This window comes from Heterocephalus glaber, unplaced genomic scaffold (genome assembly GCF_053883595.1).
Source record: "Heterocephalus glaber isolate CG9 unplaced genomic scaffold, H.glaber_assembly_v1.0 deba00001472, whole genome shotgun sequence".
Classification (NCBI taxonomy): domain Eukaryota; kingdom Metazoa; phylum Chordata; class Mammalia; order Rodentia; family Bathyergidae; genus Heterocephalus; species Heterocephalus glaber.
In genome coordinates, this window is record NW_028258315.1 from 10330776 (window position 1) to 10354307 (window position 23532).

The 23532-nt window shown below is 46.0% G+C and overlaps 2 protein-coding genes across 2 annotated transcripts in view; one reads left to right on the top strand and one right to left on the bottom strand.

Moving 5' to 3' along the window:
* LOC147826183 (N-acetyllactosaminide beta-1,6-N-acetylglucosaminyl-transferase-like) overlaps window positions 1-20529 on the top strand; it is a 118757-nt gene extending 98228 nt beyond the window's left edge. The window contains exon 2 of the mRNA XM_087181758.1: window positions 17414-20529. Within this exon, the coding sequence (XP_087037884.1) occupies window positions 17414-17457 (44 nt within the window). The 3' untranslated portion in view covers window positions 17458-20529. The remainder of the gene's footprint in view (window positions 1-17413) is intronic.
* CUNH6orf52 (chromosome unknown C6orf52 homolog) lies at window positions 10622-22067 on the bottom strand. The gene is made up of 4 exons (XM_004847869.3): window positions 21279-22067; window positions 20744-20921; window positions 16425-16482; window positions 10622-10953 (listed from the first exon to the last, which is right to left on the bottom strand). The coding sequence occupies exons 1-4, from the start codon at window positions 21347-21349 to the stop codon at window positions 10811-10813; spliced, it is 450 nt and encodes a 149-aa protein (XP_004847926.1). The 5' UTR covers window positions 21350-22067; the 3' UTR covers window positions 10622-10810.
* Between the last annotated feature and the right edge of the window lie 1465 nt (window positions 22068-23532).

Below are 23532 nucleotides of genomic sequence, written 5' to 3' on the forward strand. Positions count from 1 at the left end.
CCCTCTTCCCCTGCCTTCCCTTCACCCCCTCCACCCTTCCCTATTTACAAAGACTTTGTTTCCATTTTTTTCCTTTTCTCATATTTTTTCCTTTCCCTTCTTTCCTTTACCCTACTCCTTCCACTTCCCCTACTCCTTTATTCTTGTCTATTTTTGATCTGCACTCTTATAAATTAGTACTAGGATCACTGGAATGTGTCAATAAAAATTAGTAGTCCACTTTTATGGTTAATATCTAAAAGCCACAAGAGAATGAGAAATAGGGGGTCTAATTTTAATAGGATGAGAATGAAATGATATTCTAAAACACAAAGTAGATGCAAGGGCTTCCAAAGCAGCATAGACGGAACAGAGGTAGGTGGGAAAAGACAGACTCGGGATACAAATCTCAGAAAGCACCAGTAGATTTCTCCAAGGTCAGAGGACAGTTTCAAAGGTACAGAAACTCCTCCCCTTTGACACCGATGAGATCAGGGTGCCGGGGTGGGACTGCAGGTGAGGAAGCCTATGTTTACCATGCTGTGCAGGTGACTCTCACGTGTGCTGACCTCTGAGAAACCCTGACATGGGTAAAAGCTTCTTTGAATTTTTTTAAGCAATTCTGATAGTAGTTTGTGTATTTGAATCCTTCTAGATGCTAAATCCTACTAAAATGCTAATATAGTGGGCCCTTCATTATCTGCACCTTCCCTATAGTAGATTCAACCAAGGCAGATAGAAAATATTCAGAAAAAAAAGATGGCATCTACTGAGCACAGAACTTTTCTTGTCCTTCATTCCCTAAGCTATACAGTGTGACAACTGTCTACAGGGCATTTGTGTGGTATTAGGCATTTGAAGTCACCTAGAGAATTATAGTGTACTGGAGGCTGTTATCATCATGCATGGGTCCTATGCAAATGTCTGCCTTTTATAAAAGGGACTTGAGCATCCATGGATTTGTATTTGGGGTGTCCTGGAACCAGTTCTCATGGATACTGAGTGATAACTAATACACTGAATTTTAAAAATTAATCTTTAAAACAGTAAATTTTAGTATCTTGTTAAGTAAAAGGTGAGTGGAGCTGGATCAAGTACAGTGTGTCTGGTTCTTTTCAGGGGTTGATTTTCTAAAGGAAAGGAGGCCATAACAGGGCAAATGGGGAAGGGCATGCACGCACGTCCACTGAGGTCCTGAAGCCTGTGCCTTGTTCAGGGAACCTCCACAGCTCATGGTGACTTGTTTCAGTCACTTCTGTCTTTGTATGAACTCTGCAAGTGCCCCTGGATCCATGGGCCAAGAATCTCTACAAGTCTTAGAGATGCAAGGTGGATTTCTTAGGAAAATATTCATGAAAGCTCCTGTGGTAATGTGTTCTCCCCCCACCCCATTGGAATGGTCTTTCTGCCATTAGAATAAAGAGAACAAATGAAATGGCATTTAGAACAATAGTGCCTGGCTAGAACAATTGTGGGTATGTTTGGGACAGGGTCATAAAGTGGTCAAGAATGAGTAGCTCTACTGGGTGTGCTGGCACACACTTGTCATACCAGCACTTGGGAGGCTAAAGCAGGAGAATCACTGTGAGTTCAAGGCCAGCCTGAACTACACAGCAAGACCCTGTCTCAAAACAACAACCACTACACCAACAGAAAGAAGAAATAGCTCTGAAGCTGGACATGGTGGTATATACCTGTAGTCCCCTGTGAGACAGAAGAATTGTGAGTTCAAGCCCAAATCAGAAAACTTAGTGTCCTAGTGAGACCCTATCTCAAAAAAAAAAAAAAAAAAAAGGCTGCAGATGTAGCTCAGTTCAAAGGGATTGAGTACAGTTCTCAGTATCGGGAGAGAAAAAAAAACAGGTTTGAATACACACCGGCAGATTTGCAGCAATTCGTTCATTTTATAGACTTTGAGTTTTAGAACTCCAAGATGCTTTTGAAATCATCTGATCCTTGTCATTTTACAGATGTGAAAACTGAGGCCCTAGAAGCCTGTGACATGCCAATGTGGAACAGATGTGGCCATGCCAATTCTGAATCTAGGGTTTGCCACCCGCCTCCCGCCGAGCCTGTTTCCTGCAGTAGCAGCCAGACAGGTCCTGCAAGCCCCCGAAGTCCTAGGAACACACTGCGATGGGAGTAGTGACTAGCCTGCCCCAGCGCACACATATTTGCTGGAGGTAGGACCACTTATAAAATAACGTGTGTGACCTTGGGCTGGGGATTTAGCTCAGTGGCACCGCGCCTGCCTCGCAAGCGCAAGGTCTTGAGTTTGATCCCTGGTACTGGAGGAAAAAAAAAAAAGAAAGAAAATTATGTGGGCTGTTGCTGTGTCACCCTAATGGACAGGCAGGTGTAGAGGGAACCTCACATTAGTGACCTGCACTGTAGAGCTGCTCTGGTTTTCTCCTTGGGACTTTCAGAAGTGGTCATGGGAAAGCCTGTCACCCTTCCCTTTCCTCTGCCTGTGGGTTGTCTTCTCAGTCAGCGGTTTTCACAGCTTAGCCATGAGGAAGCCCACTGTGGTAACACCATCACGGACCCTTGGTTGAATGAGAAGCAAAGGGCAGTGTACCAAACTATTCATAAAGCCGTATTTCTAAATTTACAGGACTTTGGGCCGGGGATTTAGCTCAGTGGTTTCACTGCCTGCTGCACAAGCACAAGGACCCAAGTTTGAGCCCCTGGTACCAAAAAAAATTTTTTTAAAAAGAGTAAATTTACAGGACTTTCCTCTATTCAAAACTAAGTCCTTCCTCTTTTTTATTTTTTATATTTTTGGTGCTGGGAATGGAAGCCAGGGCCTCACACATGCTAAGCATCACTTAACCCCAGGCCTGTTCAGGGTTTCTGATGGCTTTTCTATTACAGCAGGGTTGTGCTCGCTTCAGCAGCACATATTCTATCACAGCAGGGTCGATCCTGAGTTAGGGACTTACCATATGATTTTTTTTCTTTTTCCTCTTTTTTCAGGGGGGCAGGGACTGGATACTGAACCCAGGGCCTGTGCATGCTAGGCTCTCACTCTACCACTGAGCTATATCCCTAGCCCTCTTCCTCTTTGTCTATTAAGATGCCACATTTAAATATGAAACGATGGAAGTCATTTAATCAAAAGGTAAAATAAAAGGCTGACCATTACCTATATGTTAATATTCTTCCTTAGTATTTCTAATCCATGAAAACCAAATATCTGTCAAATATCTGACAAAGTCTCCAGGCCATTGTTCTTTTGAAAAATGCTTCTTAACCACATTCAGTGAAGACCCATGTGGTTTTCTCTCCAATTAGCTGTGGAATGATGTTCTTGTAACTCATAATGGGATGGAAAAATGAAATGCCCCTTGGATATTGTGATAATGTTCAGACCCACCCAGTTCCTGCATTTATCTTGCCACAGAATGTCAACTTTAGCCAGAGCAGACCAGCCTCAGCCTGTGGAATAAACATTTCCTGCTTATAAGCCACCTCATTTAAAGCATGTTTGTTACTGCCAGCCAAATGGATGAAAATGACATCTACCAATCACTGGGGGCCACAGAGAGATCAGCTAGTGAGGCTGGTTGTGATTAGCTTAGGTTGGGTTGGAGTCCATGCCTAGACCAGCCATCAACTCAGATGAGAGGTAAGTAAAGATGGAAAAGTCCTCACCAGAATCAAATCAAGTGAGGATATCATTTCCTAAAACAGACACGAAGAGGACCATCCAGAAAAACCCAAATGCCCATGCAGACTCGAGGCAGAGCCCTTTGTGGAGATACAATGAACCCAGGGACTGTGACACCGGCAACACATCCCCTCTCCCTCTAGGATCTCCTCTTTGTCTTTAAAAACAAAGCCCATCTGAGTAATTACAGGACTCCTGCTGGCCTGAGAAGTCTGCTGCTGAAGCCCAGATTGCAGTTGATTCAGGGGAAACTGAGGCATAGTATTAGATCTCAAGGCATCCTAAAACAATCTGTGTATACTACCACAGTCCCAACCCAGGGACAGGGTGGTCAGATCCTTGGTATTTTACCTCTGTTTTATTACAAGTAAAAGCTTAGTCCTTCTGCTCTCCACCTCTCCAAAGGTTACTCAATCAGAAGCAAAAGCCTGTTGACTTTTGGTCCATACACTTCCAAATTTGCCTCATTGGCCACTGGGGATTCAACCCTATTGGCTCAATACTCTTTTTCTTTATACAGCAAAACAGTAGCAACACCAGAAATCAACACATTTCCAAGAAGTGGTCATTAATCATGAGAGTAAGGTTGATTTTCTTATCTCTCTGCTAAAGCACAGAAACACTGCCTGTCTTTGCTCTTTTGTGCTCATTCCTAGTGACAAACAGGATCACTGCATCCACAGTTGATAACCTATGACCGCTGCTGCTTCACTTAGTAGGCCAAATGGGAGCTTATCACCATCAGTTAGGTGACTCACTTCTATCTTCCAACACAAAGGCTTAAAGGTCTAAGGACTCGCCAGGACCTTGACCATCACGCCTGATAAGACCATGCTCAGCCAGAGTTTAAGTGGAAGCTCGCCTCTCACTATCTACACCCCAATCCTAATAGCTGTAAATAATGTCAACACCATGTGAGCACCCCTGCTCTTGTTAACCCCTCTCTTTTTTAAAATCATGGAGCACTTGGCCTTTCTTCAGCTGAAATTTACAGTTGGGCTCAATCACCCATCACTGCTATGAGAGGGAGCCTCTCTGCCTGCACTAGACTTTTTGTTCCCATCATTGCAAACCCAGAAAATCCTGAAAGAATCACCATTCTCCAGGAGGCAGACGTATCAAGCCATTTGTGCTTTCTTGGTCCCACAATCCAGCACTGGTTACCTTCCACGTTACTCTGATTCCACTTGGTAAAAGAAGGATATAAGGACCAACTTCATGTGTAAGCTGGACGCTTATCACTTCAGAGGAGTAATGGTGAGAGGGAGGTATCTGAGGCCCTGTCAGCTACTCCAGCAGCAGAGCAGGAGCGCTTTGGCGTGTGAATTCATGCCGGTGCTTTCGCTGAGGAAAGACCTTATCACTCAAATCCACATGGTCCTGATCAATGGTAACCAACTGTCAGGTATAAAGTTGTGCAGTAGGGTGACTACAAATGATAAGCATGTACTATTTCAAAAAGCTGTAAGAAAGAATTTTGAATGTTTTCACCATAAAGAAATGATAGGGGGAAAATAAATGATGGATGTTTGAGGGCATAGATAAGTTTAACCTGATTTAGACATTACACAATGTATACGTGCATGGAAACATCACATAGGACACCCTAAATATGTAAAACTGTTTTCTTCTTTAGTACTGGGGATTAAACCCAGGGCCTTCACACCAAACTACATCCCTAGCCCCCAGCCCTTTTAAAAATTATTTTTATTTTGAGAGAGGGTCTCACTAAGTCATTAAGTTGTCTAGGCTGGACTCAAATTTGTGATCCTTCTGCCTTGGCCACCCAGAATGCTGGGATTTTGGGCATGTACCATGACACACAGCTCAATTTTTGTATTTTTTAGTTTAAATTTTGAAAATATATATATGTAAATATCCTGTTAATCAGGTTTCATCAAGTTCTGGACATCGTGTCACATATTGCCCCACCAAACTGGAAGGACATTACAATGCTGCCTACAACTTTAGAAGTGTGATCTAAACTTGGGAACTTCACGTTCCCATTGAGCCACATGTGATACTGTATCCCTTACAGATCCACATCCTGTATTTTATTCAATCTAAAATACCACCGGTAAGAATAATTTTGGTATCATTAAGAAACACAAAACTGCCAATTAAACAATTGCAATGTTTTCTTAACACTTACAATTTTTATTCAAAAATTTTAAAAGGGAGTTTTCTATGCTAGGGTTTAGCCCACTATAGCTTCTGGGCCAAATCCAACCTGTTCTTATAAATATTTTCCTTTATATTTACACACAAGATTGATGCAAATGAAATAAATGGTTTTTTTAAAACAAATATACAAGAAAAGACATTTGTGATCATTTCTCTAACAAGAAAGATTTGCTTCACCAAAGTCAAAAGTTTGCTGTGCTGATTTGTTTTTGTATCCTTTTCATTTCACTGCCAAATCATAGCGTGACCTGTGTGGAGTTACATCAAATGGGATCAGCTGTATGGGCTGGTTCCTTGGGCTCACCTCTGGGGCTAGAGGCACCTGACAGGTCTGCAGTGGAGGAAAGAGAACTTTTCCTCCACCCTCCACAGTTTTTAGGAAAGGAAGACTGAGATGGCAGTCAACTCCTTTCCTACAGGACAGATTAACAAGAGAAACACAGCTCATCACCATGGTTAACACACACAGGAGACACCCAGAGAAAATGAGCAGCAGTCAATCAAGGAGGTGGCTCAGAACTCAGGTTTCAATACCACCCTTCACTCAAAGGAAGAAGGGGGTGGAGAGGCAGGGCAAGGGGAGGTAGCCAAGAAAAGCACAGTCAATATGGGTAAGTACAGACTTAGGTGCCTTCCATACTGGTAAGAGTTCCCACTGATTCAGTCATCCTTCTCCTCCTGGTTCAGAGAGGACAACACACATATGAGTGGAGATTGCTAAATTAAAAGAGGTTACGGGGGGAACCCCAGTACTCTAGGAGGCTAAGGCAGGAGGAGCAAGCTTGAGCCCAGCCTGGTAACTTAGTGATTCAGTGAGACCCTTTCCAAAGAAAAAAATAAACAAAAAGGGCTGGGGATGTAGCTTAGTACAAAGTTCCTGGGTTCAATCCCCAGTACCACCAAGAAAAAAAAAATCAAAATTGAGCAGCATGGTTTGGGGAGCTTACCATGGGGTTGGGAGGCCCGATCTCGGACACAGCTGAGTGTCTGACGGGCTGCAGATTTGCCTGCCCTGTGTGACTCCACCTTCGAACAAGTTCATCTCTGCTGCCTCTCTATACAATGGTCTCTTTCCTCGGCTACCCAGACACCAAGACGGATTAACATTTGCCAGCACCGATCGCAACTCCTGACCAAGTGTCTCGTTACCCACCTCCTTGTGGATTAGAACTATCAACCCAGGGGCCACCTTGTCCAACCTCAGAGCACATTTTCAAGATGGCTTCAACCTGTGTTTCCCCATTTGCAGTCCTACTTAGCCTCCAATAAACGTAATTCTCTTTGTTCTCCACTAGGTTGATTTTATTCTTGATTAACAGATGTGAATGTTCTTACAAGAGCTTTTCAGAGCTTCTCCTCTATATGTTGTTTCTCAAAGGAATCAGCTCAAAATAACCTGTGCCCGAAAAAGGTGTAATGCGGGGTGGCATTTTCTGCTCTTCTGCAGTCCCAAACATGACTTCATTTAGGTCTGTCAGTCGGTGCTGGCTGCCACTTCCGATCCCCACCCAGCCTCCTGTCCTTTAGCTGCGGATGAGCGTCCTCACAGGCTGGCAGATGGGTTCCAAAAGAGCAAAGCCTGTGCTGTGGAGTCTCTGCAGCCATCACACCTGCTGGTGGCCCAACGGTGACAGCATGTCTGGCTGTCACGCCCAGCATTAATGCAGGGGGTGCACAACAGCAGATCCACGCAGAGGGGATTCGCATAGGGATGCTGTGTTGCAACCTATCCAAAGGAACACCAGCAGGGGACCTGCCATCCCTTTCCTCTTTGGGTGCGGTAACCGGGACATCTCAGCAGGAGAGCTTAGATATTCACTGTCTCTCACTACACAGCATAACAACGCATTTGGTGGAACAGCGAATGTAACTGTCACCTAATTTTTGGTACCTTCACTTTGTGTGTGTTTCTTTCATATTAAAAGAAATATCCACCCACATCATTTTGGTACTTTGAATTTCCAGAATAAAGGCATAGGCTGGTCTCTTGTCCCAGTTACTTGGGAGTCTGAGGTCGGAGGCTTGAGACCAGCCGAGGCAAAAGAGTGAAACTCTGTCTCTCAAAACAACAAAAAAAAGGTACACAGCCCACCCTGCCATTTTTCCATTTCTGCAGAAGTTCTTCCTTTAGCTTGCTTCCTATTAGAGAGGACTCTGGTTACCTAAGACACACACATGGGTTTCTCCTTCAGTGGGTTCTCCAACGCTGGGATCTCTAGGATAGGCCACGTTTTGCTGAGAAGATGGAAGGGGAGGGACTGGTATTGAGGCCACTCCCCAGGGAAGCCAAATCCAGGACATGGGTGGAGTCGCCACTTTAGCAGTTCCTGCCACAGGTCGAGTCTGACATCATAAGTGAACTTCCGATAAACCACCACTGTGCCACTCTGCCGGTTATTATTCAGTCAGTGGAACCACTCGACTCGCAGTCACACCAGAATCCTGGGGAGGTCTGGAGCCTCCGAGGTCCCCCATTACCATCAAGCAGAGCCGCTGTTTCATCTCCAAAACGCACCTCAACTGCCTCCATCTTCCTCCATCACCCTAGGATAAACCTCCACCCTCTCCCCAAGCTACGCCACAGAAAATCATCCAAGTGACTCTCTAAAGACAGAATAAACCTTACAGGTCCCCTCCTTAAAATCCTGTAGTTGCTTCCCCATACTTTTGTGTTCCTTGCTTGTTTTCCAGTACTGGGGACTGAAGGACTGGAGCACTGAGCTACAACTCCAGGGCATTTTATTCCAAGTCTGGGTCTTGCTACATTGCTCAAGCCGACCTCAAACTTGCAATCCCCTTGTCTTGGCCTCCTGAGCAGCTGGATTAGGGGTGTGCGCTGCTGTCCTTGGCCCCCAGTAGTTTTAATCAAATCTGGATTCTGTATGGCAGCTTAAAAGCCCTGGCTGAACAGGCTCATGACTGCCAGGCTGTCCAGGCATTCTCAGCAGGAACAACAGCGCCCCCAGGGAGGTGGAAGTTGGTTGTGGAGGGGAAGAGAGGGAAGGAAAAAATTCTTGCTCTTTTTAATGAATTAGAAAAAAGATGTCTAAATAGGGGTTGAGAAATTACCCTGCCTTTATCTCAGGCTCTGCTTCCCCTTTTCTGTGAGCAGTTTCACTGTACAGCGCTGGTCCATGACAGAAATAGTCTATAGTCTCTGCTGCCTAATTTGGTAGCACTTAGCCACATGTGGCCCTGAAACCCGTGAAAGGGCGGCTGATGCAGCAGAGGAAGCGATGCGTCATTTTACAGTCAAGTTTCCACAGCCACTCGAAACTCCCAGCTTCCATATCAGCAAAGCTCCAGACGTACTGAGGGGGTTTTTATTTTTGCGAAGCCAGGGATGAACCCGGGGCCTCACACACACTGGGTGAGGCCTCTCCCACTGAGCCTCATCCTACCCTTTTCTACTTTGAGATGAAGTCTTACTAAAGTGGGCAGCTTGGCCTTGAACTTGTAGTCCTCCTACCTCAGCCTCCCAAGCAGCTGGGATTACAGGCTCAGGACACAGCCCTCCTCTGGATTCCAGGACACCAAGTTCTTTGCCACTGTTACTGTATCTGTTAGGATGCTTTTGTTACAGATGACAAAAATTCAAAGTGGCTTAAAAAGTCCCTAATTATAATGGTTGGACATATGATTTTTGCGGTTTACAGTGAGGCAAAGGTGACAAACATTCAGCAAAAACTGATCTTGGGTCCCAACAAAACTTTCCAGGAGCCGAGCACACTCTGGAGTCTGAAAAGTTGCCCTGTCCTAGTGGTTCTGAATTGGGACAGTTTTGCTGCCAGGGACACTTGGCAGTGTCTAGAGACATCCCGGTCCGCACATCTGGGTGTACTGTAGTGGCACACCCAGCACTGGAAGTGCTGTGGCCTGTAGAGGTACAGTCAGGCCAGCACGGGATGTCCCTGGAGCACAGCTGTGTCCAGCCCAGATGGAACAGGCCTGGGGCTGAGAAGCCCTGTCCCTCACTTGGGGACACAGGACACTGCTGGACACCCCTGCAGCCCACCAGGCTTTGCGAACGGATTCGGTCTTTGAGCGAAGTCAGTGAGAGGACTGGTGTCTGGTGCTCGCCTCTGCCTGCAGCCTGCTCAGCTCTCTAGGCGATGCCCACCCAAGGCAAAGCAATGCAGCAGGGCACAGTGCTCACCCTCGAGGACCCCTCCCAGAAAAAGATGCCTGAGAAGGTGCACAGCCAAGATGCACACTGAAGTTTCAGAACTGGCTTTTACCTTTATCAATCTCCAATTCCTCTATTTTAGAAAACCAGCAGGCCATTTGGGTAAACCAAACTTTTCGTGCTTAGTTAGGAATCTGCTCAGCTGAGATGCGAGAGTCTCAACTGTCACTCACTGCTTTTCTGTGGCACCAGGGGTTGAACCCAGGGCCTTCATAATGAGCTACATTCATAGCCCTTTTTTGACAGGCTGGGTTCAAATTTGAGATCTTCCTGCCCCAGCTTTTCACAGGGATGACATGACAGATGTGTAACACTACACCCAGCTTTCTTAAAGAGCACCAGACAGTCAGTGGAGATAATTGACATTTTCTAGACAAGATACAAGCAAGAGGACCTTGTATTCTCTGTGAATGCGATTTCTCACCAGGAGAGTTTAACGTTCAGGAAGCCAGCAAAACATAGAGTCACTCTTGCCACAATCAGCAAGCTCAAGATCACTGCCTAGTCAGCTTCTTTTGCAGTGTCTGATGGGACATGTTCTACCGGGAAATTCATGTGAGTCTTCCTGCACTATCTTAAAATACCACACTTCCAGAAATGGACGTGTTGGGAAAGTTTATTTATGTCATAGTCTACCACGTCAGTCACATTAAATCCTGAAAGTTTGTGTCCACAGCGTCTGTGTCTAATGGCATCTGTGATCCAGTACCCTCTGGGAAGAATTTTTCTTCTCTAAACCAAAATGAGACACGGATGAACATGATACCTGGGTAGCTTCAGGAACAGCCCGCTCACTTTGGGGTCTGATCGGGGATGTCAGAGTGCACTGTGTCCAGGGGCTGCCAGTGACAATCCATGAGAGAGTCGTAGAGCTCTTCACTTTGTGCCATGAACTCCTTGTTTAATTCCTCAATATTCAAAGGGAGATTTGGATCTGCAGAAGTCAATAGCGGACATGAGGAAAATAGAGCACAGACTGGAACTAGGGGAAAGCTAGAGCATTTCCAAGCTCTCCTCCACCCCAAAAAACCCAAACATTAGCAGAAATATGGCAGGTATGAAAGGTTAAATTTTTTAAATTCCTTTTTTTTTTTTTTGGTACCCGGGATCGAACTTGGGACCTTGCACTTGAGAGGCAGGCAGCAGAACCACTAAACTAAATCCCCCGCTAAAATTCCTTTTAATATATAAATATAAATTTAATGATTGAATAAGCACTATTATCTGACTCTACCAACATCTGGATGGTGGAGCAGGTGGAGGGAAATGGAAAATGGAGACCAAAGAGGCAGTGTAGAGATGAGCACCACGTAGGGCACAGGGGACGGTTAGGAGACATCCTGAGCTCCTGGCAGGACAGGTTGCCAGATGGTGCGCCAGGACCAGGACTCCAAAAAAGCAATGTCTAGTTACTTAACAGACTGATGTATGCAAATAAACCTTCTATAGCAATGAAGCCCAAAGCACAGGAGGAGCTGGCCTTCGTCTCTGCAGCTCGGGATCCTGTGACAAGAGGGTGGGAGGATGTGATGCAGGCATCAGAACAGGGCTTTCACCCCAAGCTGCCAGGTGTCTAAGGTTCTCAAGGTCACTGACCTGTTAAAAAATATAGTCTGTCTCATTCCTCCTTGAACTGAATGAAACCGAAGCCTCTCTCCTTTGTAATTCCTGCATGCCTGGATGTACAAAGGACCATAATTTGCACCTAATACTCTCATGGGTTCATGCTGGTCATTTGTAGGCTTCTTAGGGACTCAATGCTTGTGTCTGCTACAAAATGCATCTTGAAGCCCCAACTCTCAACGTGATGACATTCAGAGGTGGGGTTTGGGGAGGTGATCGGTGTTAGCTGAGGTCACAAGGGTGGGGCCGTGGTCTGATGGCATCTGTGCCCCTAGATGAAAAGGCACCAGAGAGCTTGCTCCTTTTGAAGATGCACTTGCAAAAGAGGTCAGCTAAGGACTCTGCGAGGGTGCTGCTGTCCACAAGCCAGGAAGAACACTCTTGCCAGAGGCCAGATCAGCTGAAACCTAGATCTCGAACTCGCAGCCTCTAGTAGCTAAGCCGCCCAGGCTGTGCTACTTTGCTACAGGGCTCCCAGCAGAAGGACGTGGTGCCTTCTGTATCAATCACTTCAGAGCCGAGAGCATCCCATTGTCTCTGGTAGCTGTGGTGTCCCGTTCTTGGTCTCTGGGTGTCCCAACGTTTTGAACAATCTTCCTTCTGAGAGCTTCTCACCACAAAATTACACATTTCTAATTCTGACTCTGAACTTATTTTCTTTCTTAAAGTCATGCTCAGTGGGGTGTGGTGGCACATCCCTGTCATCCCAGCATTCTGGGAGGCTGAGGCAGGAGGATCAGAAGTTTGAGCCCAGCCTGGACAACCTGGTGGCTTAGTAGGACTGTGTCTCAAAATTAAAAATAGTGTTAAAAGTGGCTGGGGATATAGCTCAGTGCGAAGGCTCTAGGCTCAATTCCAACTACCACCACCGCCACCAAAATAAAATAAGTCCTGCCCCAAGCTCCTTTGCTTGGAAGGTGTTTGCACGCTCCTTCTGAGGGACTGCATGCCAGGAAGACACGCTCATGTGTGTAACCTGTGGCTGGGAAGAGATGTCAGTGTGGTCGGCTCCAAGCCCCAGAGCACGTGACCCAGGTGACACCAGCCACAGCTGTAACAGAAGTCTGAGAAAGAAACAGAACCCATTTTCCCCAAACCTGTGGGCCTCCTGGACCTGCGCTGTGTGGAGAGTGAAACCCTTCCCTCCCCTCTCTGAGAGTGTGGTGATCCAGTCTGTGAAATAAACTAGCAGTAGGCAGATTAGGAGAAAAGGCATGCAACGTATCACATGCACAGGTGGCGGCGAGTGAAAGAAAAGTGAATACTTGAAAATCCAGTGAACTCTGGAGCGTCTATACACCTTCTCTTCTTCATGAGAGGAAGCAAGGGGGAGTGTAGGCATCCTGAAGGAGAGTTAATAATTACTGCAAAGAGCCGGGCCATGGTGGCACATGCCTGTGATCCCAGCACTTGGGAGGCTGAGGTGGGAGGACTGTAGTGAGTTCGAAGCCAGCCTTAACTGCATAGCAAGACCCACTCTCAAAAACAAAGATACAATTGAAAAATTACTGGGAAAAATGAATGGGCCCTCGGGAGAACAGAGCCTGCCTGGGCATGGTGTCCACCTTCAGCCCCCTCTCTGGTGACACAGCTGATCTCTGGTGGATCAGATTCCAGGTGGGGATGGACAACCTAGCTTCTGCAGGACGACCGTCTCTAGGCAGAGAGCCGAATTTCGGAGAAAGCCTCTCTGTTTTGCTGTGTCCCAAGTGCCGTTGTCTTGAAGTAATCAGCAGCCAAAGGAACCCACAAGGGGAGCAATTTCCCCAAATCCTTAACCAGCTGGCACAGCAGCCACCGGCCCCAGTGAACACGGCGGGCCCCAAGATGTGAGGACAAAGTAGGCATCCCATTGAAAGAGGAAGGGCTGCCAGGGACTGGGGGGAAGGAGGGAACCAGGACTTTCTGTTTCATGGATGCAGTTTCAGTTTTCTAAGAGGAAGGGAGCTCACGAGAGTCATGGTGGCGATGGTCGTACCGCAGAATGAACACCACTGGACTGGACACTTCAAAACGGTGAAGACGGGAACCATTAATGGTCCGTGTGTTTTACCACCATAAAGACCGCAGTGTACACTGTGTTTGGAAGGCCTGGTATAAAGAGTACACGTTGGAATATTTTGTTATCATCTTGCTCAGTTCAAGCTGCCTTAAAAGTGGCACAGCCTGGGTGGCTTATAAACAACAGATGTACTTCTGGTGGCGTTGCGGTCAGAAGCCCAGGACGAGGGTGCCAGTGTGGTCTGGTTCCGGACAGGGCCCCAGCAGCACCAGGTGGACACGGGGTGGAACCAAGCCCCCCTCCTAATCCTGGGAGGACACAAACCCCCGTCTGGAGGCCTCCATCTTCATGGCTTTCCCCATCCCACTGCTTCTAGGAGCCACATTTCCTAAAACTACTGTATCACCTGGGGTTAGGGTTCAATGTATGAATTGGGTGCTCACATTAGCAGTTCTCAACATTTAGTTCATTACAGACATGTCGGGTTAAAAAGTATGGTTTAAATTAATGTCACCTGTCTCTAGTTTTCCTCCTCTCTTGGATACAGGCAACGTGAAAATGACCCAGGTGGATGGGCTGCTGCTCTAGCTGCGTGATTAGCTGACATTTGCATGAGCCTCATGTGCACGGTGCCTTTAGGAGACCTAAGAGCACTTTAGATCTCAAGCTCATGCATCCTTGGAGGTAGACATGAACCTACCTGCTGTGCAGAAGGGGAAACCGACACACTGGAGAATAATTTGTCTGGAATCACAGGGCTGGGAAGTGGGATTTAGCCTTGGCAATCTGGACCCAGAAAGCAGCCTTACTTGCTTTTTTGTGTCCTTCCTTTCCCAGGTTGCATAGCTAAAGGCAAGAAGAGGAGCTCATACTTTAGAACTATGCCCCCCGGCCGAAATAAGCACCTTCGGTTCATACACAAAAAGAATACTAAAACTAGAACTGCCCGACAGCACAAGGTGTCTTTGAAACATCAATTCCAGGTCATTTCAGCACTGAGCTCCTACTGGTGTGCAAACTGTGATGGTCACTAAGCCTGGGAAGCCCACAACCCCCCTTCCAGCACAGGGAGCTCGAAGACTGAAGCTCAGGAGGACGAAGGGACAGGAAGGACAGGGCACAGGAAAAAGGCACCTGCGTTCTCTGCATTTCTTCTCTATGTCTCTTTCCCTTTAGTTCAAGTGAAAGCAAAATATTTTCTTTCCTTCTACAAAGAGGACACTTCTAGAACCAGGCTCATTCCCTGGGCAGACAAACTTTGTCTTTTCAGGACAGATGAAGAACTACAGGAAGCACTGTCACCAGAGGGCCACAGTCAGTTCCCCAGGAAGCAGCAGCCCAGACGGAAATGGGAGCCACCCCTACCACCTCTTTTTTCCCCCTCCTTAAAAATATAAAAGCCAGGTGGAGTGGCACACACTTGTAATTCTAGCAGGAGTATCGAAAGTTTGAGCCCAGGCTGGATGACTTAGCAACTTAGCATGAATCTGCCTTAAAATAATAAATTTAAAAGGGCTGTGATGTAACTCAGTGTGACGATCCTCGGGTCAATCCTAAGTCCTAAATAATAAATAAGGAGCTGAGGCAGGAGGATTACAAGTTCAAGGCCAACCCAGGCAACTCAGCAAGCCTCTGTTTTAAATAAGAGGTAGGATATAGCTCAGTGGTAGAGTGCTGGCTGATCACCTGTAAACCCCGAGGCCCAATCCCCAGTACACTAATCAGTCACTCAATAAATTAAAAAGAAATTAGGCTGGGGCCAGGAATTTAGCTCAGTGGTTCTGCCACCTGCCTCGCAAGAGCAAGGACCGAGTTTGATCCCCAGTATAAAAAAAAAAAAAAAGAAGGAAATTAGGCTGGAAGTGTAGCTCAATAGTAGAGCTCATGTGTACCTTGCATGAGGCCCTGGGTTCAGTCCCAGCACCCAGAGGAAAGAAAGCCAATGAAAGTGTCACTACTCCTGCCTTCCCCGTCCTGTACCGAGACTCGGTGGTTTGTGTATTTGGTGCACGCTCCAGAGGCCCAAACTTGAGGGGCTGTATGTGGCGAGGGCCTTCCTGCTGCCTCCTCCCACAGTGGGGAACAAAAGACTGGAGAGCTAAGGGGATGGGGTGGGAAGGCTGGACTCGTCCTCTTATCAAGCACCCACTCCTGTGTAACTGCAGACTCTGCTCAGGAGGGCCCCGCTATCACGACCTATAGTCACAGACACCTCTTAAATGTCCCAGCTCCTAGCTGGGTGTGGTGGCACAAGCCAATAACCCCAGGATTCCAGGAGGCTGAGGCAGTAAGATGGCAAGTTCAAGCTCAGCCTGGGCAACTTAGTAAAACTCTGTCTCAAAAAATAAAGACCGAGGAGGCAGCTCCATGTAAAGGCTGTGGGTTCAACTTCCATATGAGATTCCACCTCTCAACACTGTTACACTGGGTGCTAAATATCTAACATAAGAACTTCAGGGGACATGTTCAAACCATAGCTAATCTTATGGTCTAAACTTAAGGTGGAAACCCACCTTCAAAGCTACATAATATCTCTTTTACTGTTTGAGAATGTCCCCATTTCCCCACCCTTCAGAAAGGCCCTTAGTGGTAGCTCAGCTGACACGGACCCCATCAGAACAGTCTCATAGAAAACAGGACAAATGACAAGAGAATGGCTTCCACAACCTATGCTGGAACGTTCCACAAGGCTCTCCGTTCCTATCGAGTTGCCTGAATGAGTGAGGAGCCTGGGCGAGGGGTTTTGTTTCCAACCACTGGACCACAATGATTCCGGTTACCTTCTAGTGAGTCTTCATCTTGGCCTTCAGCTGGAAAGTTGGTTTTCAGCTTGGCTTCCTACAGAGAAAATCAGTATCTTAAGGAAAAAATCACTTTATTAACATTTACTACCAACAAATACTTTCTTGGAAAAGAAAATCTAGCACTCTAAACACTAAAATCCCTTTAAAGCAGATTTACCTGAGTTCTGATGAGAAGAATCTTTAATATTGCAACTGTGAAATGGGTGAACTGAGTCAAAAGAAAAACTGTCACCAGGGAGGAACAAGTCTGCCAAAGGCCAGTGGGCTCTCTGTAGCTGCTGGGAACTCCCTAGCATCCTAGCACCCAGCCTGGAAGCAGACACAGAGAGCCCTGGGATCAAGACTTCTTCCTGTGGCAGAACTCACCACCTGCAGCTCTGCCCTTCGTGCAGGTGGCAGTCTGCCAAGTCTCCTCCTGGCCCTAAATAGGGCTCTGCTAAGGGTGAGGACAATAAAGTACCCAGGAGATGCACAGCCTGCAGAAGAGCAAAGCAATCAATCTTGCTCTTACCTAACAAGAGGAGTCCATTCCAGAAACACCCCCGACACACATCTTGGTTGGTTTGAACTCAGACTGTGAGCCCTGCCTCTGTTTTCAAGGCACTGCTGTGTGTACACCTGCTGGGAAGCTTCCTTTTTAAGTCTGTGCAGCTATTCCAAGAAACCATCCCATGCAGGAAAGTTGCATTCACTCTCAGCACCAGTGAATTTAATTAACTTCCCTATGCTAATAAGAATGAGATGATATTGAGAGCCAAAGACCCACTACCTCTTCAACCAATCTGAAAGTATGCCTCTCTTTCACTCTTGGAAAATAAACCATGCAGTTACCATAAATGTTATTATACCATCTGTCTCTCTTTTTTTTATTTAGAAACGGCTAAGATCACCAGAATCTGATTAAAGAGGACTTTCTTGTATGTACTACAACATCCAAATAATCTCATACTTCTTCCTTTTTGCAGTGAGCTCCAGCCTATGTGGCCAAAATTGGGGCAGCAGAAACTAACTGGAGACAGCATTCTCTCTGGCTGAGAGCTACCAGGGTAGAGTCTGCTACAGGCTGTCTCTGAAGATGTGTACAAATGGCCTTCCTCTGCTACAGGTCGACCAAGGAAGTTGTGCTGTTGGGCCCTAAAGACCTGAGGATCATTCTAAGGACATCTCCTTCCTCTAAGGCAAGTCACAATGTCAAAGAGTGAAGAAGGAGGCTCTTGGGGACCTAACCCCTTAACTTGGGAAGCCAAGGACATGGTGGCATAGGTAAGGACAGTCATACCACAGTGAGGAACAAAGTTACAGCATCTCTCAGAGGACATGCTTCATTAGAGAAGCCAAAATGAGGACGTGGAGTGAAAGACCCACCACAGAGCCTCATCCTCCACATCCTGCCGATCAGCTTCTCAGTCAAGAACACCCACCAGGATGAGAGGCGGATGGCACAGTATGGTGGCCACAGCCACAGAATGTATTTCTAGTTCTTAAATTAATAAATGCTATCTATGGTCATAATTTGATTAGAGCTGGGATAAAATTCTAGAATGTGCCAACAAAACTGGCTAGAAAAGTTAGAGTGAGAGAAAAATACTAACTTTTTTTCTTTTTTGGTACCAGGGATCGAACTCAGGACCTTGTGCTTGCAAGGCAGGCGCCATGGAAACATTTTTTTAAACTGTAATTTTAGAAGTTGGTAATATACCCATACCACTCTATTTAAAGCTATAAATGGAACCACGAAATAAAAGAGGAAAAAAAGAATAGTAAAAGGAAGAACAGTGTGCTTAGACCTCAGGCAATGGTTAAGTGGCAGAACACTGAACATGTGCTAAAAGGGAAAAGCCCACGCTGAATTAAAAGGGAAGAAGAAAAGGCAAGAAATTTAACAAGATTTTATGCAAGAGGCACACCTAAAACAGAGTTTAAAAACTGAAAATGAAAGTGTAGGGAAAAACATATCAAGCGAATGTTAGGTTTTACAAACCAAGGGTCTAGGTGTTGAATTCAACACGAGTGTGCTCACACAGGTTATCAACAGAGAGTATCACAGGCATGTCAGAACAGAAAGGCCCCAGCCTTTTGACTGCAGAGTGCTAATTTCCTCAACATGTGAATATTTATGCAGTCCAGTAAAGGGGACAGAAAATAACAGATACAAGTCAGGAATAAGCCATGGCGCACGACACCAATGAGCATCCTAAAAGATGTTCCCCCTCAACAACAGACCGATGTCTTCCTGTCAGATTCTTTAATCATATACAGAACAAAAGAAACTCGGGCAGGCCTTTTGGTAAGTACATTTTAAGTGTTACACCCTTTAATTTAACCCTTCCACATCCAGAAATGGATTCTCAGCAAAAAAACCGAAAAAGCAAAAGCATTCAGGCAAATGTGCAAAGACAGGTAAAAGGAAGTTTATTAAAGCACTAAAAACATTTCAAATGTCAGATAAAGGATGAGATAAAAACTACGGGATGTCTAAAGAAGCTGGGGTTTCCCCCCTGTGCTGGGGATTGAACCTCATACGAAGCAGCAGGTCTAACAATGGATTACACCCGAGGCCCTAGAGGGGAATTTTTAGGATCTTTAAAACACAGTTCTCCTTAAACCTATAAGCAGAAGCAAGCAATGAACAAGCCCGCACTCATTCCATAGCCCGCACTTAAAGCCCTGCGGCGCCATCCCTATAGAAACAAGCCCAGCCACACAGATGTAGCAAAAGTATGGGGGGACCCTAGAAGACTTCCATCCATCCATTCCAATGGTGCTCTCTTGCCTGTGGGGAGGGGATGAGGGAAAGCGGGGTGTGGCCGAGTTTTTCCCTTATTCCAGGACATCTTCATGTGGCTTAGAAATGTTGGTTTAGTAGTCAAAGCATTAACATGGCTTTCTAAAGTGCATTCATGCTATGGCCAAAACCAGAAGCCACTTCCTGTCCTAAATATTAAAAAATAAAATCTGGGGCCGGGGATTTAGCTCAGTGGTTTCACCGCCTGCTGCGCAAGCACAAGGACCCGAGTTCGATCCCTGATACCGAAATAAATAAATAAATAAATAAAAATGTTTTATGATGACAATCTAAAACTCAAGAGGCTAAGGACGCACTCAGGGGTAGAGCACTTGTCTGGCACAGGCAAGGCCCTCAGTACCATCCAAAATTAGCAGCAAAAATTTCAGCCAGAATCTTTCAGCCTACTATTTTGTTTCTGGAAGAGAGTGAGGATTTAAATTGTTTGCAAGTCAAAATTTCTCAGGTTATCCAAATATATCAAATTGTGTACATTAAATGTGTGCAAAAGCTTTCCAGGTTTTTAAAATGATCATCACCTTAAGTCTCTGGTATTAAACTTTTATAGGGGCTGGGGATTTAGCTCAGTGGTTTCGCCACCTACTTCGCAAGTGCAAGGACCCGAGTTTGATCCCTGGTACCAAAATAAATAAATAAATAAATAAACTTTTATAGGCAGCTAATTGATTAATAGGCAGACAGGTAGGGTCGACCCCTCGAAAGAGTCAGTGCAAAAGATGAGAACACACCAAAACTGTGGCTGGAGAGGCCTCTGAAGGGAAAAGACGCAGACCAGGCCTATATGCCTCCCTGAGGGCTAAACAGTAACTTGAGAGGCCCAGGGATTTAGCTCAGTGGTTCTGCTGCCTGCCTTGCAAGCCCAAGGACCCGAGTTTGAACCCTGATACCAAACAAAACAAAACAAAAAAACCCCAATAATTTGAGATAGTACTGTGATTGGTATCACCTGGTCCTGTGAAGTCCAGATAGACATTGGTCACCCAGGTGGGTGACTAGTCAAACAGGTGGGTGACAAGAGCATTCGGACCACTCCCTTGCCAAAAATGCCTTTGTTCTTTCCATGTACCCTTGCTACATGACTGGCTTCCCTATTGGATCAGTACTAAGAGGCTATACTTGTAATCCTAGAGGTTGGTGACAGTTTGACCCACATTGTACCCACATTGTGACACTGCTGTATAAATCACCCTGACGAAGGGCCTCGATGGCAGCCCACTTCCGGGATCCCTTCTGTATCTCAGGAGCTCTCTCAGTAAATCTTTCCTACTCTTAACCACCACTGTCTTTTGGAATTCATTCTTTTATTTCAGGGGACATGAACTGAGCACATCTGACATCTAGAAGGTTGGGAACTGTATGTCCTCTATCACAAACACAGAGCCAAACAGGCTGTGGGATTTTGAAGGAGTGGACGCATATGGGTAAAGAGAAGAAACAATGTTTGCATTACTGGGCATGCAGTCACAAGATTCATCTCAGCAAGGGTTACCTGGAGAATCACTGAAGTCCCAGCTGAGTGTACGGCCACCTTGTACATAAAAGGCTGAGGTCCATTTCCAGCCACTGCGCAGCTGTAGCTGTACCTGGATGGAGTGTAAGAGCCCCATGGCTGCTCATACCAGATGCCACAGCCGTAACCCTGGTCAGGTTGGAGCTCAGGCTTCTCTCTAAGGGTGGAGCCAAGAAGACAGTAATGACGACCATCGCCAATCAGGGCGTAAGCATTCACAACAATAACCCCCCTTTTTCTGTTTTTTTTGGGGGGAGCGAGGTTGAGATAAGGACTCGCTTTGTTGTCCAGGACTCCCAGCCATCCTGCTTCAGCCTCCCGAGTGCTAGGATGACAGGCTTGCATCCCCACACCTAGCTCAACACCTTCCCTTTATCCAGGAAATTTGAAGTAACAGTGATTTCTGCTTCATCTGCTCAAAAACACTTATGTTCAAAGCTGCCAAAAGGATTGTGTTAATTAGAACCCTAATAGCTTTCATTTCCATTCAAAGTCAGGAAAAAAATCCACTCACCTTTGCCAGTAGTAGTAATAGTTATTTTCTTGAGCTATGGCAAAATCTGCAAAGTTCTGCCACCTGGCCATTTATGCAGAAACTTTCCAAAGAACACTGGAACCCACAGCTTTTATTCCTGAGTCAAAAACTCGAGCTGGTGGACGACCTCTTCCCAACTCCTCAGGCAGCTACCTAGGTGGAGGAATTATGGGTCGTGCCAGGGAGTTAAGGACTCGGCTTCCCTGAAAATTGGGCAAAGGTGTGGGGGGAGTCAGGCATGCATTGCAGCCACCTGGGGGGACTCTGCTCCTCCCCTAAGCGTCAGGTCTGGGTAATCAGCGTGTTCTTGTGCGTGTATGCGCAAACACAATCACCAACTATGAAGAACCCAGATGTCTCCACTACACCCCCTGCCATAATATATAGATTTTAATAACTAAAACTTTATGACAAATATCGCAGTTCGATGTTTCCTTCCCTTTTATCTGCTAACAAGAACTATTGGAACCAACACTTGGTGGTTTTCTTTTTAATCCTCTACAGATTGAAATCTTTATTCCAATCAGCTGCAAAAGAGGTTGAGGAAGCCCCCTCCTACACACACACACACACACACACACACACACACACACACACACACACACACACACACACACACACACACACACACACACACACACACACACACACACACACACACACCCCTACATCACTACGGGTACAGGATAAAATTTAAAGAAATATTTCCATCATTCAGGCTTTTTTTTTCCTGTTTTTTAGTGGTAGTAGGGATTGAATCTAGGGCCTTGTCACCAACCTACATCCCCAGCCCTTTTCTCATTTTTTACTTTTGGAATTTGCCCAGGTGGTGGTTGAATTTGTGATCCTCTTACCTCAGCCTCCCAGAGTGCTGGGATAACAGGAGCATACCACCATGTCCAGCCTTTGTTGTTCAGTATTTTTTTCTTCAGGAAAAATAAAGTATGCTGAAGCCAGCAGTATTCCAGACTTTAACGCGTTAAAAAAAAAAAAAAATGGAGGCTCAGCTATGCGTGGTAGTGCATCCCTTGTAATCCCAATACTGGGGAGCTGAATCAGGAGGATCACAAGTTTGAGCCCAGCCTAGGAAATTTAGGAAGTTGGTGAGACTCTGTCTCAATAAAAAATGGGCTTGGGAACACTGCTCAGTGCAAAAAGACCCTAGGTTCAATCCCCAGCACAGTAAGTAATTAAATATGAATAAAATAGAGGTTCTACTTCAACAGATTTGGAATGCAGCCTCAGATTCTACAATTCTAGCTGGCTCATACCACTTTAAGTAGCAAGGTAACGCAAATCTTCAAAACTTAATTTTTGGTATGAATAAGGGCATTTATGGTTTGGCCATTTCCCTGTAGCTCATTAACTGCTCCACTATTAAAATGCCTAGTGTGTTATATATTACCTGTCATGTGAAGAATAATAACCATGGTGAGTTCAGACCATTCACCTATTCACCATTTATTCACTGAGTTCCTGTACTGAAGGCAGGGCTACTGCCATTGGTGATGGAGTGGAGCTTGGAGTCTTCGGAATTTCCCATCTTCCAGGGAGATGTTGATTAGAAGCTGAAGCAGACTGCCTGGCACCACCCAGTATTGGTTCCTTTTCTTCCTTAATAACAGAACCCTGAGCCAGGCATAGCACTACACACCTGTAATCTCAACCACTCAGGAGGTTGAGGCAGGAGGATTGTGAGTTTAGGACAGGCTGGGCAATTTAATGAGACCCTGTCTCAAAAATAAAAAGAGCTGGGATGCAGCTCAAGGCAAAGGCCCTGGGTTCAATCTCCACAAAAACAAAAACCAAACATTACCTTGATTTTATTTGGAGGTGGCAATAGGCCCAATAAAAAAGATGGTATTTCTGGTCAGATGGCCAGGCCTGGCTAAGCTACAAATGAAGCCCTTAGAAAGAGGTTGGAAAGAGCTGTGTGGACAAAGGGCTTCTGCTCAGATGGAGGCCTTTCATCCCCCACCCTTTCCCGACTGACACCTGGTGCAGGGACTGCAGGTGCAACACCCTGAGCTAAAACAACTGCAGCTGTCCTGGACGAGGAGGCGACCTCAAGTGGGAATGATGCACAAGAACACCAGGACTGCCACTCAGCTTGGCCAAGCTCCAGCCATGCTGCTGAAACTTCTCTTGGGCCCATCTGTGCTTGTGTTTACAAAATCCAGTTGTAGCCGAAGAACCCTGCTGAGTCCTTTAGCCGGAGCCCCTGGCCCTGGGT

What these genes read in the sequence shown, in the direction of transcription:
- CUNH6orf52 (XM_004847869.3), bottom strand. Translation starts at nt 21,349, where the DNA reads ATGGCCAGGTGGCAGAACTTTGCAGATTTTGCCATAGCTCAAGAAAAT. An exon ending in TATTACTACTACTGGCAAAG is followed by an intron (nt 20,922 to 21,278) that starts GTGAGTGGATTT and finishes CTCCACCCTTAG; the next exon opens with AGAGAAGCCTGAGCTCCAAC. An exon ending in AGATGAAGACTCACTAGAAG is followed by an intron (nt 10,954 to 16,424) that starts GTAACCGGAATC and finishes TGACTTCTGCAG; the next exon opens with ATCCAAATCTCCCTTTGAAT.